At 52.8% G+C, this 14,336-nt stretch overlaps 8 protein-coding genes across 8 annotated transcripts; 6 read left to right on the top strand and 2 right to left on the bottom strand.

Moving 5' to 3' along the window:
• Positions 1-213: 213 nt before the first annotated feature.
• On the top strand, positions 214-1,374 carry COCMIDRAFT_6752 (uncharacterized protein; the record flags this gene model as incomplete). The annotated part of the gene is made up of 4 exons (XM_007691406.1): positions 214-514; positions 566-725; positions 775-1,297; positions 1,351-1,374. The coding sequence occupies 4 exons, from the start codon at positions 214-216 to the stop codon at positions 1,372-1,374; spliced, it is 1,008 nt and encodes a 335-aa protein (XP_007689596.1).
• Positions 1,375-1,849: 475 nt separating this feature from the next.
• On the top strand, positions 1,850-3,619 carry COCMIDRAFT_6751 (uncharacterized protein; the record flags this gene model as incomplete). The annotated part of the gene is made up of 2 exons (XM_007691405.1): positions 1,850-1,930; positions 1,991-3,619. The coding sequence occupies 2 exons, from the start codon at positions 1,850-1,852 to the stop codon at positions 3,617-3,619; spliced, it is 1,710 nt and encodes a 569-aa protein (XP_007689595.1).
• Positions 3,620-4,048: 429 nt separating this feature from the next.
• On the top strand, positions 4,049-4,222 carry COCMIDRAFT_99641 (uncharacterized protein; the record flags this gene model as incomplete). Its single annotated transcript, XM_007691435.1, has 1 exon — positions 4,049-4,222. A coding segment is annotated over one exon (174 nt), but the record flags the coding sequence as incomplete, so codon positions are not given.
• A 230-nt stretch (positions 4,223-4,452) lies between these two features.
• Positions 4,453-6,221, top strand: COCMIDRAFT_38241 (uncharacterized protein; the record flags this gene model as incomplete). Its single annotated transcript, XM_007691421.1, has 3 exons — positions 4,453-4,502; positions 4,604-5,098; positions 5,150-6,221. 3 exons carry the CDS (start codon positions 4,453-4,455, stop codon positions 6,219-6,221), a joined length of 1,617 nt encoding a protein of 538 aa, XP_007689611.1.
• Positions 6,222-6,740: 519 nt separating this feature from the next.
• COCMIDRAFT_6749 (uncharacterized protein) lies at positions 6,741-10,515 on the top strand (the record flags this gene model as incomplete). The annotated part of the gene is made up of 3 exons (XM_007691404.1): positions 6,741-6,755; positions 6,805-10,273; positions 10,352-10,515. 3 exons carry the CDS (start codon positions 6,741-6,743, stop codon positions 10,513-10,515), a joined length of 3,648 nt encoding a protein of 1,215 aa, XP_007689594.1.
• Positions 10,516-10,745: 230 nt separating this feature from the next.
• On the bottom strand, positions 10,746-11,165 carry COCMIDRAFT_99701 (uncharacterized protein; the record flags this gene model as incomplete). Its single annotated transcript, XM_007691434.1, has 1 exon — positions 10,746-11,165. The coding sequence occupies one exon, from the start codon at positions 11,163-11,165 to the stop codon at positions 10,746-10,748; it is 420 nt and encodes a 139-aa protein (XP_007689624.1).
• A 96-nt stretch (positions 11,166-11,261) lies between these two features.
• Positions 11,262-12,060, bottom strand: COCMIDRAFT_99647 (uncharacterized protein; the record flags this gene model as incomplete). The annotated part of the gene is made up of 3 exons (XM_007691433.1): positions 11,262-11,422; positions 11,471-11,711; positions 11,767-12,060. The coding sequence occupies 3 exons, from the start codon at positions 12,058-12,060 to the stop codon at positions 11,262-11,264; spliced, it is 696 nt and encodes a 231-aa protein (XP_007689623.1).
• Positions 12,061-12,496: 436 nt separating this feature from the next.
• Positions 12,497-14,186, top strand: COCMIDRAFT_99622 (uncharacterized protein; the record flags this gene model as incomplete). The annotated part of the gene is made up of 5 exons (XM_007691432.1): positions 12,497-12,521; positions 12,617-12,657; positions 12,781-12,883; positions 12,939-13,469; positions 13,531-14,186. 5 exons carry the CDS (start codon positions 12,497-12,499, stop codon positions 14,184-14,186), a joined length of 1,356 nt encoding a protein of 451 aa, XP_007689622.1.
• Between the last annotated feature and the right edge of the window lie 150 nt (positions 14,187-14,336).

The raw sequence follows: 14,336 nt of genomic DNA, 5'->3' as shown, positions 1-14,336 counted from the left end.
TTGCGACAGCTCGGGGGATATATCTGCGTCTACTCGCACGAGAAAACAATACGCTTTTGTAAGCGAAGTGGATTCGGATCACGGTAATGGCAATGGCGTCACCTACCAGCGATAATGAACCCCACATTTGGTATTGTAACAACATGCGTACCGGGCCGGACCCTGCCGGTTACGTGTGCTAACCCCGCAATTGCCCACTACTAGAACTCCTTCATGCTCAAGATTCTTCGAAACTGTGCAATCACCGGCTATCAATCCAAGTCTCGTCACAGTCCAGCTATTTTCTTCACTCAATTCCACGAATCACGAGCACAAACCTTTGCAAGGATGGCCGATCTCAACGTAACCATCCCGAAGCTGAAACTCAATGACGGCACCTCAATGCCTATGCTGGCATTCGGTACAGGAACCTCTTGGTACAAGTCTGGCGATGAGAGTAAGATTGATCAAGCAATCATTGACGCTGTAAAGATCGCAATTAAGTTGGGATATACTCATCTTGATGGCGCAGAGAGTATATGCTGAGAATCCCTCTCTATATCCATATCTTCCTAACGACTGACAGTGTACAAGACCGAACCCGAGCTTGGGACCGGTATCAAAGAGAGTGGTGTTCCCCGCGAGAAGCTCTTCGTGACTACCAAAGTGAATGACGGCAACATCAACAACATTGAAGGAGCGATCAAAGCTAGCTTACAAAAACTGCAGTTGGAATATGTTGATCTGTAAGGAATTTATAGCACTCGGACATTTATTTGACGCTGACTGATCAAGCTATCTCATCCACCAACCCTGGTTTGGCAGCTCAGAGGCCGATCTCCAAAAGGCCTGGGCTGACATGGAGGCAGTCCAAGCCGCAGGCCTTGCCAAATCCATTGGTGTCTCCAACTATCTCCCCGAACATCTATCAGCCATACTGAAGACTGCCAAAGTAAAGCCTGTGTGCAACCAAATCGAATTCCATCCTTACCTTCAGCACGAAAAACTTCTGGAATTCCACAAGCAGAACGGCATCGCTACCACCGCCTATTCACCTTTGACAGCAGTTACCAAAGCAAAGGGTGGCCCTGTAGATGAGTATGTAGAAGCGCTGACCAAGAAGTATGCCGTGAGCGAAAATGAGATCTACCTGAGGTGGTGCATCGATCAAGACATCGTACCGATCACGACCAGTAGCAAGGAGCAACGTCTGAGTGACTACTTGCGGGCGCTGACCTTCAAATTGACGCCAAAAGAAGTAAAGGATATCAACGAGTTGGGCCAGAAGAAGCACTATAGAGGTTTCTGGACTCACAAGGTGGGTTTGATCTACATAATTGAACTGGAATTGCAAGCTAATTTCCTGTTTAGCTTGCCGCTGATGATCGATCGTGAGCTTTTTAAAGGAGATGGCCTAAGTATAGGCATTGTTTCTAATGGAGTCTATGTAAAAAGAATAACATGCAAGACGTCAATAGCCTGCGTGCAACTCAGCTTGCAGGAGGGCATTCGGTCCAGTGACATCAATCCTAGAGAACTTGAATCTGTTCGTATAATACATGAATGTTATTGTGTATGTAATCTCTATTCTCTTATTGTCTACTTATGACTCTTGCAAGTGAATTGAAAATGATTTTGCTCACATGTCGTTTGCCGTGAAGTCATGTTATCAATGCAAGTCAGCACCGCGGTGCCAAGACGGCCCGCTCAATCTTTCCGCGCGAGCTTACCAGCTTCAGGCTGCACGTCCATTTCTCGCCCTTCTGCCCCCTCGCATCACCAAACGCGACCTCTGTCTACGTGCAGGACACAGCGCAGATTCTTGCGAATACACGGGGATTCAACGCCGCGCCGCGTAATCATCGCCATCATGTCGGGCGCCACTGCAAAGGGCAAGAAGCAGGCGAACAAGAACGCCTATCGCCGTGCGAAGAAGAAGCAGCAGCGCTCTGTACGTGTCGCATGTCTGTTCCATCGCGCATCACGAGTCAATTTGCTAACAGCCTTGAAGGAGACACCGTCGACAGCCGGCGACTCTGCGCGTGAGAGCGAATCTCCCGCACCCGAAAGCGACACAAATAACGAAGCACAGGCTGTGAAGCCCGCGGACCTACTTTCCATCGATGATATCGCGAACCAGTACAACCTCGACGATCCACTCTTCGAAGAATACAAGAATGTCTTCGAAAAGTTCAGGGAGCCGACCGACGAGGAAGCGGCGACCAAGGACGATGAAAAGCCAGAGATCTACCACTCCGACGACGACATCCCTGACGAGGATGAAGACGATGGCAAGCCCAAGCTCTCTAAGAAGCAGAGAAAGCAAATGAACAAGCTTTCGGTCGCGCAGCTCAAGGCATTGGTTCCCCGACCAGAACTGGTCGAGTGGACGGACGTGTCATCATCGGATCCCCAGCTACTAATCTCCATCAAGGCAGCCAAGAACGTCATACCCGTACCCTCTCACTGGTCGCTCAAGCGTGAATATCTGTCGTCCAAGCGAGGTATCGAAAAGCCACCCTTCACCCTACCCAAATTCATCCAAGAAACAGGTATTGCAGAAATGCGAGATGCGGTCTTGGAAAAGCAGGCAGAGATGACTATGAGGCAGAAACAGCGAGAGCGTGTGCAAGGAAAACTCGGCAAGCTTGACATTGATTATGCGAAGCTCTACGATGCCTTCTTCAGACGGCAGACCAAGCCAGAGCTGACCCGATACGGCGAGGTCTACTACGAAGGCAAGGAATTCGAAACGAACCTTGTAAACCTCAAGCCAGGCGAGTTGAGCGAGGAACTTCGCGAGGCACTTGGAATGGCACCTGGTCACCCGCCCCCTTGGCTCATCAACATGCAACGTTTCGGCCCCCCACCATCGTATCCCAACATGCGCGTACCTGGTGTCAATGCCCCAATTCCTCCGGGCTCCTCTTGGGGTTTCCAACCTGGTCAATGGGGAAAGCCCCCCACAGATGAAGCAGGTAAGCCACTCTTCGGAGGAGATCTCTATGGCACTGCTATTTTGGAGGAACAACAGCAACCGACACATGTGGGTGAACCCGTCGAGCGTGGTATTTGGGGAACGCTTCGAGCTGAGGGTGAGAGTGAGGATGAGGAAAGTGAAGAGGATGATGAGGACGAAGATGAGGACGAAGACGAAGATGAGGACGCGAGTGGTATACAAACATCCATGACTAGTGCATCGGCTATGCCATCTGAGATTGGGGGCGCAGAAAGCATCAGTGGAGAGTTTCAGCTCAGGAAACAGCGCAAGGGGATCGAGACGGAAGAGCCAGGTGCGCCGCGAAGTGCATACACAGTGCTTCCAGAGAAGAACATATCTGCGACTGGCTTCTTTGGTGGTGAACACGCTTACGATCTGGATGCGGCTAGGCGCGATGCGCTTGGCCACGCTCAGAAGAAACGCAAAGCTGGAGATATCGACGTATCTGTTGATATTGACCAGTTGGCGGACAGCGACAAGCTGGACAAGGACGCACTAAAGAAAGAGTACGAGTCTAGGCAGCGTGCTGAGGCACAGGGACAGTGGCAGAGTATCGACCAAGACGATCTAGCAGATATGATCAACCAGGAAAGCAGGAAGAGGACTAAGAGGGAGGATGAGCGAAAGACTAGGCGCTAGGTCTGCACTGTCAAGAGTCCATTGGGGACATGAATTTTGTACAAAAGATCCAGGATTGCACTTTCAGGGGCTCCATGAGAGAGCTGGCGTCACGGATGTCACGGGTCAATAGGGCTTCGGCATACTCAGCATTGGAAAACGGCGTTATATGCGGCAACCAAGTGTGCCCACAGATGAGTATAATCAAGATGAAGATTTTCAATATTCGAGGCACAGCAATGGACAGGGATGACACGGTGACTATGGATACGAACTTCCGCTACGCCACGATTGACGCACCGAAGACGCGAACGGCAAAGCAAAGGGGGCAGAACAAAGCAGCCAATAGTTGTGAGTTGACACCTTTTGCCAAACTCAACATGAGAATGCTTGAAATGTTGAGATGTGCCAAACGGCAGTTGAGTCAACAAATTTCTCGAAAATCAAGTGATACACCTTCACGTCTGGAAGAATGGTAGGGTGGCGATTATCGCACACGTACGCGCCACACACGACCATCACTCTCGTCTCCTTGATTACATGTCCCGAGGAAGAGCGGAAAAGGAAAGAAGAGCTGAAATTTGCAGGCAGCCATTCATTGTCGATGCGAGGGCCAGAGCTTGACACGCTATCAGCCACAATTCAGCCTATAGCACGTGACCCGCCAACGCGTTCAGTTGCAGTGGGCTTGGCTTTGAACTTCACTTTTTGCAGACCCAACACACAGGACGCCAAACACTCCCCGCCGCTCCACCACCGCGACCGTCAATTACAAACTCATACTCATTCTTTTCAGTCTATCCGGACATTTCTACTATTTACGATACGTCCAGCGCATTACTTTTGATTCCGAAATGGACAGGGATCGCGAGCGAGATCGTGATCGTGATCGAGGAGACAGAAGGTTTGTCAACACCATGCTGTCGCTTGTACACTGATGGATGGCATACGGGCTTGTTCGGTCTTTGATAATGATTGGAAGCGCCACTGCTAACGTAGGGTTAGAGACGATAGGTATTCAAACACATACCGTCCACGTTCCCCCGGGCCACGCCCACGCTCTCCGCGCGGAGACAGCTATCGTGCTCGCTCACCTCCCTTCCGTCGAGCAAGTCCGCCTCGCCGTAGCTCTCCACCTCGTCGCGGTATAGCCTCCGCCGATACCTACGTCCCTGGGGGCCGCTCTTCCCGTCCGCGAAGCCGCTCGCCTGCGTTCCGAAGAAGGTCACGAAGTCCACGTCGCGACGACAACTGGAGGGCACGACCTCGGTCTCCTCCTCGTCGAGGATTCTCACCCAGACGTGATGACTACAGAAACGACAGGCCAAGATCACCGCGACGGGACCGGGATCAATACGATTCGTACGCTCGTTCTCCACGGCCACGCGAAAGGTCGCCATTACCTCTGCGAGAACGTGATGTGTCTCCAGCAAGGAGCCGGGGGATGCGCTCACCTATTCGCTCAAGCCGATATGAAGAGCCACGTTCCCGGGTGAATAGGTACGTTTATAACTCCTTACCAAATAGAACAATTCGCTTACCAACTTGAAGCCCTCCCCCACGACGGTACTCTCCGCCACGAGACTATAGGCGCAGATCACCTTCGTTGAGACGCGAACGCCCCGACCCTTATACTGCCGATACTTGGAGGAGTCGTAGGTCTCCTTCTCCAGCGCGGCCAACCTACACTTCAAATGAGCCATCGGGCAGAGACTCTGCCGCTACCTCGCGCCGCTCTTCCCCACCACCTATCCATCCCAGTCGGGCCGCACTCGTAGAAGAACTCCCTGTCAGAGAACCTGCTTCAGCACCAAGATCACCCTTTCGAGAGCGGCTTCCGGACAGGGGCCGAGACTTTAGTCGTGAGCGAGAACGGTCCCCCCCACGCCGCAGAGAGAGTCCTCCGACTGGGCCGCGTGGGGACCGAGACTTTGCGCCTCCAACAGGCCCTTCTTCATCATATCGCAATGGTGAAGGCAACTTTGCTAGAGCGCCGCCAACTGGCCCTTCCAGTCGCAGCTATCCTTCGCCTGCCATATCCCCACCAGCTGGACCATCAAACTCAGCAGCACCTCCTCCCGCATTTCCTCGAGGAAGCAACCCCGTTTTAGCGGCTCCAACGCGGCCACGCGGTGGAGGCCGCGGTTTCGGTGGGTACGAAGGACGAGGAGATTTCTCTGGATCCTCTTCACGTAGAGGGTCATGGGGCGCAGGACCTCGGGGAGGCTACTATGGTGGCGCACCATCCGGTCCTCGTGGTAGCAGCAGCGGTCCCGGTGGAGCAGCGCCTTTTGCACCCTCTTTCCGCGGCTCAAACAACTCCACCGCTACAACATATCCACGCACAATGCGCTTCCGTGATCATCTAGCCGATCTACCCAAGGAAATTCCTGGAGGCCAGAAAGCCCCTGAGATGTACGACAAGAGTAAGATTCTGAAACTAGAAGCAGAGGCACAGAAGCTCAGGGAGTTGATTGACAAAAAGGAGGATGCAAAGAGGCAGAAGCTGAGGGAGTGGGATGGTCTTGAACGTGAAGCTGAGACGGCTCAATTGAAGGTGGATTTGGCTGAAAGCTCGCTGAGAGGTCTCACTGGCGAAGCAGATGTGCGCGACGCCTTCTAGCTGGAGCTCCGTTCAGAATCTGAGGGTTGGGAGCATATCAGTAATGCTTGACAGAGGTTGCAAAAGGCCGGGATGTGCCTGAGTGACTATACATGGGGGATATATGAGATGATCTGTAGCTACACGCAGTTGGTCAGAGGATCGGGTGGCTTGTACGATATTGCAGAACCATAGTTATCGAGGAATATGATCTATGCATACATCTCTAGTTGCTTGTTGGTGACAAAGTATATATGTGAGTGTGGAATTCTGAAATCTTGTATTAGAATGATGAGAGCATTTTTGAACCACCATGTGTCTTTCGATCCTTCCTGTGCAGTTAACGTCGCTCTTGTGGTCATGATGTATATGCGGTCACTCACATAGTCCGGCTAGATGAATCTACTGCGGATTACCGATTGGTCAGGATTGATTCTCCACCTGCATGTCTGACTCGCCGAACGCCAAATTGTTGCAGCAGCTCTAACAAACTCACCAACCCTCCTCCAACTTCCGCTCCCCTGCTCTACTGTCGCAAATATGGTGGGCAAAAAGGTACAAACACTGGCGCACAAATGGTCGTATATAGCTAACATGTGCAAAGGAAGTTGCGACCCCCAAGCCCAAAGCTGCCCCGCGCGGGGCGACAAAGGCGAAGGTTGCGCCTGGCGCACCCGAAGTCCAAAAGGTTGATGGCGGCGATTCCATGGAGATTGATTCTGAGGGCGCCAACCCTCGAGCGAATGCTGGAGGTAGTGCGACAGATCTCAATCCTGGGGCTTCTACGTCAGCAGATCAGACGCGAAAGCGACGAGCGCCACTCACCCACGCGAAAGACGAGTTTGCCGCTCTTCTCGAGCCTTTCTACTACGGCAAGAGTCTGACCGACCCGATCAACACCGCACGCGACAAATGGAATCTACTCCCAGCCTTTTTGAAGACCAAGGGTCTTGTGAAACAGCACGTTGACTCTTACAACCACTTTGTCGATGTCGACTTGAAGAAGATTATCAAGGCCAACCGTTTCGTCCGTAGCGACTTCGACCCCAAATTTCTCCTCGAATACACGGACATCCGCGTACTGTCTCCGAATCGGCAGGAAGAAGATGACCTCGAGCATCATCGTAGCACCATTACACCCAACGAATGCCGGTTACGTGACATGACATATGCTGCACCGATAGTAGTGGATATTATATACACTAGGGGAAACGCTAAGGTCAAGCGGACGGGAATCAAGATTGGCAGGATGCCCATTATGTTGAAAAGTAACAAATGTGTACTTGCTGGCAAGAACGATCGCGAAATGGCTGTCATGGAGGAGTGTCCGCTAGATCCAGGAGGCTACTTCATCACGCGTGGACAAGAGAAGGTTATCCTTGTCCAAGAGCAACTGAACAAGAATCGAGTCATTGTCGAAAGTGCAAAGGGAATCATGCAAGCCAGCGTTACGAGCTCTACCCACGAGAGGCGGACGAAGACATATGTCATCCAAAAGAAAGGGCTCATGTACCTTCGACACAACACTCTTTCTGAAGAGATTCCAATCGTGTTCGTCATGAAAGCCCTAGGAGTTCATTCCGATAAAGAAATTCTTCTCATGATTGCCGGAGAAGATAGTGCATACCAGGACAATTTTGCCATCAACTTCGAGGCGTGCGCAAGGGAGCAGATTCATACACAAGAAAGAGCTCTGGAATATATTGGCCACCGCGTACGGCTAGTCAAAAAGCCCCTTGGTACCTCGCGCAACAGGAACTACCACCTTGAGGCAATTGAATGTCTATCAAATGTTGTCCTTCCCCACGTCCCGGTCGAGGGCACAAATTACCGGCCCAAGGCACTATACGTAGCTCTCATGGCTCGGCGAGTTCTGATGGCGATGCAAGACCCGAAACTGGTAGACGACCGCGACTATGTTGGCAACAAACGTCTCGAACTGTCTGGCCAGATGTTGTCCCTTTTGTTTGAAGATCACTTCAAACGCTTCAACCACGATTTCAAGCTGAGCATCGACAAAGTTCTTAAGAAGCAAGTTAGGGCGCAGGAGTTTGATGCCTTTTCTCACTTCAGCGTGCATAAGAACCACATCACCATGGGCGTCGAGCGCGCGATTGCTACCGGAAATTGGAGTTTGAAGCGTTTCAAGATGGAGCGGGCCGGAGTCACGCACGTCTTGAGCAGACTCAGCTACATTGCTGCATTGGGTATGATGACGAGAATCAGTTCGCAGTTTGAGAAAACTCGCAAGGTCTCTGGCCCTCGAGCGCTTCAGCCGTCGCAATTTGGTATGCTTTGTACTTCTGATACCCCAGAAGGAGAGGCTTGTGGTCTAGTCAAGAACCTGGCACTCATGACGCATATCACAACCGAAGACGATGATGATCCAGTCCGCAAGATTGTATTTATGCTGGGTGCTGAGGATATTTGTTCACAAACAGGAGAAGAGATTCACGCTGAGGGTGTTTATAGTGTCTGTCTCAATGGTACGCCTATTGCTGTTACAGACACTCCAAAGCGATTCCTCAACAGCTTCCGGAAACTCCGACGAATGGGACGCATTTCTGAGTTCACCAGCATTCACATCGACCATGATCACTGCGAAGTCCACATCGCGACTGACGAAGGGCGTATCTGTAGGCCAATGATAATTGTTGAGAATCAACATTCAAAGGTTACTTCGCGGTACTTGAAAGCGCTTCGCAAGGGTACCATGGAGTTTGAGGATTTCCTGACAAGAGGTCTCGTAGAGTACCTCGACACCAACGAAGAGAACGATACCAACATCGCCCTCAAAGAAAGTGAGATCAACCAACACACTACGCATCTTGAGATTGAGCCCTTTACCATTTTGGGCGCTGTCGCTGGTCTCATTCCTTATCCTCACCACAACCAATCGCCTCGTAACACTTACCAATGTGCTATGGGTAAGCAAGCGATTGGCGCTATAGCATACAACCAGTTCAACAGGATAGACACGCTGCTATACCTGATGGTCTACCCGCAACAGCCTATGGTCAAGACGCGAACCATTGAACTCACAAAGTATGACAAGCTTCCAGCAGGTCAGAATGCAACCGTCGCCGTCATGTCATACTCGGGTTACGATATCGAAGATGCTCTCATTCTCAACAAGGCGTCGTGCGATCGAGGATTTGGTCGTTGTCAAGTGTTCAAGAAACACGTCACGCCTCTCAAAACGTACGCCAATAACACTTCCGATCGCATCAACGCTGGCGCCCTTGACGTAGCGAATCCCAACCACCAGGCGATTGGTCAAGATGGTATTGCTCAAGTTGGTGCTCGCCTCGAGGCCGGCGACGCCTTCCTGTTGAAATCGATACCTCAAGATACTGCGGGTCCAGCGTCGAATTTGTACAAAGACAAGCCCGAAAGATACAAGTTGCCCGACTGCAGCTACATCGACAAAGCCTGTATCACAGAAAACGAATCAGGCACAACGCTGATCAAACTACTAATGCGCCAAACCCGTCGCCCAGAACTCGGCGACAAATTCTCATCTCGCCATGGCCAAAAAGGTACAACGGGCCTCATCGTCCAGCAAGAGGACATGCCCTTCAACGACCAAGGCATCTGCCCAGACATCATCATGAACCCGCACGGTTTCCCCTCGCGTATGACAGTCGGCAAAATGATGGAGCTCCTCTCCGGCAAAGCCGGCGTCCTCAACGGCACCCTCGAATACGGCACCGCCTTCGGCGGCTCCACCGTCGAAGACATGTCGCAGATCCTCGTTGAAAAGGGCTTCTCCTACACCGGAAAAGACTACCTTACCTCCGGTATCACGGGCGAAGCCCACCAGTTCTACACCTTCTTTGGCCCCATTTACTATCAGAAGCTGAAGCATATGGTCCAGGATAAAATGCACTCGCGTGCCCGTGGGCCCCGTGCTATCTTGACCCGCCAGCCGACGGAAGGTCGTGCACGAGACGGTGGGTTGCGTCTCGGAGAAATGGAACGTGATTGCTTGATTGCGTATGGTGCGTCGCAGTTGCTGTTGGAGCGTCTAATGATTAGTTCCGATGCGCATAATGTGGATGTTTGTGAGAAGTGTATGTGTCTCCCTCTTTTCCCCCTTTCCCTTCTTCCTACCTCACTCTTTTGGAATGCAAAGCTAATACAGTATACAGGCGGCCAAATGGGATACAGCGGGTACTGCAAACTGTGCGAGAGCGAAAAGGCGATTCGCAAGATTACCATGCCGTATGCGGCTAAGCTTTTGATTCAGGAGCTGGGCAGTATGAATGTCAAGGTGACGATTGGGCTGGAGGATGAGTTTCCGAGGGATGCATGAGGGTGGGGAAAACAAAAAAAAAGTTCGAGGGCATTTTTTTACGGGCGCTGGGGGGGTTTTGTATGCATAGCGTGGCGTTTTATTCATGACGCATTCTTCATTTGACAAGGCAACGGGGACTGTGATTATTGTTTTGTAGCAACATATGATATTTCATTCATGTCATTGATTTCGTAACTGGTCATATATGAATGTAGCCTACTGTACTATGCAATTACACAAATACATGGTCACCCCTTCTCCCTCAATCGCCGACTCCAAACTCTCAACCTATCTCTCGTACTTGGAGTGAGCGGCTGGCCAAAGACTGCTCCGAAAGTAAACATCATGGACAGGATATCAGCAGGCTCTAGATAGCGAGCCACACACAGCCAAAGTTCTGCAGGCATGTAGACTATTCCTGGATACATTGGGGGTCTATGTGACAGGTTCAGCATGTGGGCGAGAGTGCTTGGGGTAAGTTCTGGGGAGAGATTGTGGCGCTGAAAGGTAGGATAAATGGCCAAGGCCAGATTGATCAGGTTACTATTGCCCACATATTCGTAGATTATGAGGAGCAGTTCAGCAGGGAGATCATCGAAAGGATTACCACGGGCAAATGGCCCCGGCGGCGGGGGTGGTGGAGGAGGAGCCCCGGCGGCCGCGGACATGCTCACGTGTTGGCCTGTAGGAATCGAGTACAGAAGCAGCCAGCGCAGGAGCTATAGCTGGAGTCAAGCTGCGGCCTGGTGTGCACAAGTGTTTGCTCAATCGGTATGCGGTTTGCTGGGCGGCTCAACAGCGATAGAGAGTAGCCAACGGTATATATAGCCAGAAAGGAGGTAGGCGAACACAGCGACTAGTGTAATGTATATGGCGACAGGGACGAGTGACTGAGGGAAGATGTTCAGTAGGAAGGGATCAAGAACTACACGAGTCAGACCAGATGATGTGTAAGCATTGAATGGCAACGTACTGATATCTACGTCTACTGCGGGCGGGTGGAGCATCAGTGTGCGATTAGTTGAGTAGTAGGAGGCTGCAGCCTGGAGACGTAGCAACAGAGCCGATTCGTGAGCATCGAAGTCTGCGGCGCCAGTGTCTTTGTGGTCGTCGGGTTGATTCTGTTGACTGTAGCGGACGAGTGAGGCCTTGAGGTCGGGTGTATCAAGCACGTGGTCGAGGGTGTAGGTATCAAGCCAGAAGTCGGTTGGTTGCTAGGGTATGGTCAGGACTGGCCCGTCGAAATGGGGGAAGTGGAATTGGACTCACTGTTGCTGGCCAGCAAAGGCGGATTTCGTATCTGCGCCCGTGGTCGAGGCGGCGGACAAGGTACCAGGACTCGAGACCGCGTGGCGCTGACTCGGTGGGAAAGTCGACGGGAATGCGGGTGGGCAGAATGAAACTGGCGGGCGACAGGGCGCTTGAAGCGAGCGTGTCTATGCTGGGGAGAGCATTGGAGAGGGCTGCAGCTCGGGGGCCGAGGAATATTGTCTTCTCAACGTTTGCGTTCACCGTCCAGGCCAGTGTGACGGTGCAGAGCAGCAGGCGAGCGACGAGGCGCATCTTTGGACGGCAGGACAGGGACTCTGGGGGAGGGCGGGATGGAGATGGCGCATTCTCTCACGTGGGGGATGGCCGGGACAATTGCATGTGCATTGCTGCTGGCGGCGATGCTGGTGTTGTGGCGATGGAGCACAAGAAGAGGAAGAAGAAACTGGCCATGGAGAGGCCGGCAGGTGCAAGGGGAGGTGTGAAGGCATGCCAGTGTGTGCATAGATGTGTATGTCGAGTATGCAGTGCAGCGGTTAGCGCCGTGGCCCGTGGTAGGCCAGGGCCCTCTGCACCCTAAAAGTTCGATTCCGCAGACACAACAACTGCTTCTCCCCCACCCACTGCTCCACTCCACCACCAGCTGCTCCTCGACTTTCTCGCGGACGCCACCCCTGACCGAGCATTTCCATACATCCCCCCCAATTACTATTCCGCAACACATCCAGCCATGAGAGAAGTCATCAGTCTCAACGGTACGTAGCCGCCTATCCTTGCCCACACCCTGGCCGCCCCCCGACTGGTGGGACAGGTCCGCCTCTTTGTTGATGCTGACTTTGTACGCGTCTAGTCGGCCAAGCCGGTTGCCAAATTGCAAACTCTTGCTGGGAGGTGAGTACTTGACAATCCGCTCCGCCGCGCCCTCGAGTCTGCTTTGAGCAGCGAAAAAAAGGAGGGCGCCGGATGCCTTGTGCCTGACCGCCAGTCTGCACTGATGCTGACCAATTGTGCCAGCTCTACTGCCTCGAGCACGGCATCCAGCCCGACGGCTATCTCACTGAGGAGCGCAAGGCTGTCAACGACGACCACGGCTTCAGCACTTTCTTCTCCGAGACTGGTAGGCAGCCGCCCTTGCGCACGCGTCGGATGCACAACTAACTCTCACTGCGCAGGCCAGGGCAAGTACGTCCCCCGTACCATCTACGCCGATCTTGAGCCCAATGTCGTCGACGAGGTCCGCACCGGTGCCTACCGCTCCCTCTTCCACCCCGAGCAGATGATCACCGGCAAGGAGGATGCCTCAAACAACTACGCTCGTGGTCACTACACAGTCGGAAAGGAGCTCATTGACCAGGTCCTCGACAAGGTCCGCCGCGTTGCCGACAACTGCTCGGGTCTGCAAGGTTTCCTCGTCTTCCACTCCTTCGGTGGCGGTACCGGTTCTGGTTTCGGCGCCCTCCTCATGGAGCGTCTGTCGGTCGACTATGGCAAGAAGTGCAAGCTCGAGTTCTGCGTCTACCCAGCGCCCCAAGTCGCCACATCCGTTGTTGAGCCATACAACTCCATTCTCACCACCCACACCACTCTCGAGCACTCCGACTGCAGCTTTATGGTCGACAACGAGGCCATTTACGACATTTGCCGAAGGAACCTCGGTATCGAGCGCCCTAACTACGAGAACCTGAACCGTCTGATTGCTCAGGGTATGTTGCTCCCTTGAATATTTTCCCCACAACATCCTGTTCCTGACTAATCCAATTGCAGTCGTCTCCTCAATCACTGCCTCGCTCCGATTCGACGGTTCCCTCAACGTCGACCTGAACGAGTTCCAGACCAACTTGGTCCCCTACCCCCGTATCCACTTCCCTCTCGTCGCCTACTCTCCCGTCATCTCCGCCGCAAAGGCCGCACACGAGGCCAACTCGGTCAACGAGATCACCAACGCTTGCTTCGAGCCAAACAACCAGATGGTCAAGTGCGATCCTCGCAACGGAAAGTACATGGCTACCTGCCTGCTGTACCGTGGTGACGTTGTCCCCAAGGACACACACGCTGCCATTGCACAGGTCAAGACCAAGCGCACTGTTCAGTTCGTTGACTGGTGCCCTACTGGTTTCAAGGTCGGTATCTGCTACCAGCCACCTCAGAACGTCCCCAACGGCGACCTCGCCTCGGTCAACCGCGCCGTCTGCATGTTGTCCAACACCACGGCTATTAGCGAGGCCTGGTCTGCTCTCTCGCACAAGTTTGACCTCATGTACAGCAAGCGTGCTTTCGTCCACTGGTACGTTGGTGAGGGTATGGAGGAGGGTGAATTCTCCGAGGCCCGTGAGGATCTCGCTGCTCTTGAGCGCGATTACGAGGAGGTTGCTGCCGACAGCCTTGGCGACGACGAGGAGGGTGGCGAGGCAGAGTACTAGATGTCTTGTTGCGTTGCTCGAGCTTGTAGCCAAGAGCAGTTCGGCTGTGCATAGTTGATTGGCATGCTCGTCGCTTGCCACTCGCGCGTATTGTTTTCTAATTCTCTGGCAAGAGAGAGCATATGCCGTTTTGACTTTGACAAGCAGTCG

Source organism: Bipolaris oryzae (assembly GCF_000523455.1).
Source record: "Bipolaris oryzae ATCC 44560 unplaced genomic scaffold scaffold_99, whole genome shotgun sequence".
NCBI classification, from domain to species: domain Eukaryota; kingdom Fungi; phylum Ascomycota; class Dothideomycetes; order Pleosporales; family Pleosporaceae; genus Bipolaris; species Bipolaris oryzae.
Note: the sequence above shows the minus strand (reverse complement) of the source record. Positions and strands in the feature narration are given on the sequence as shown.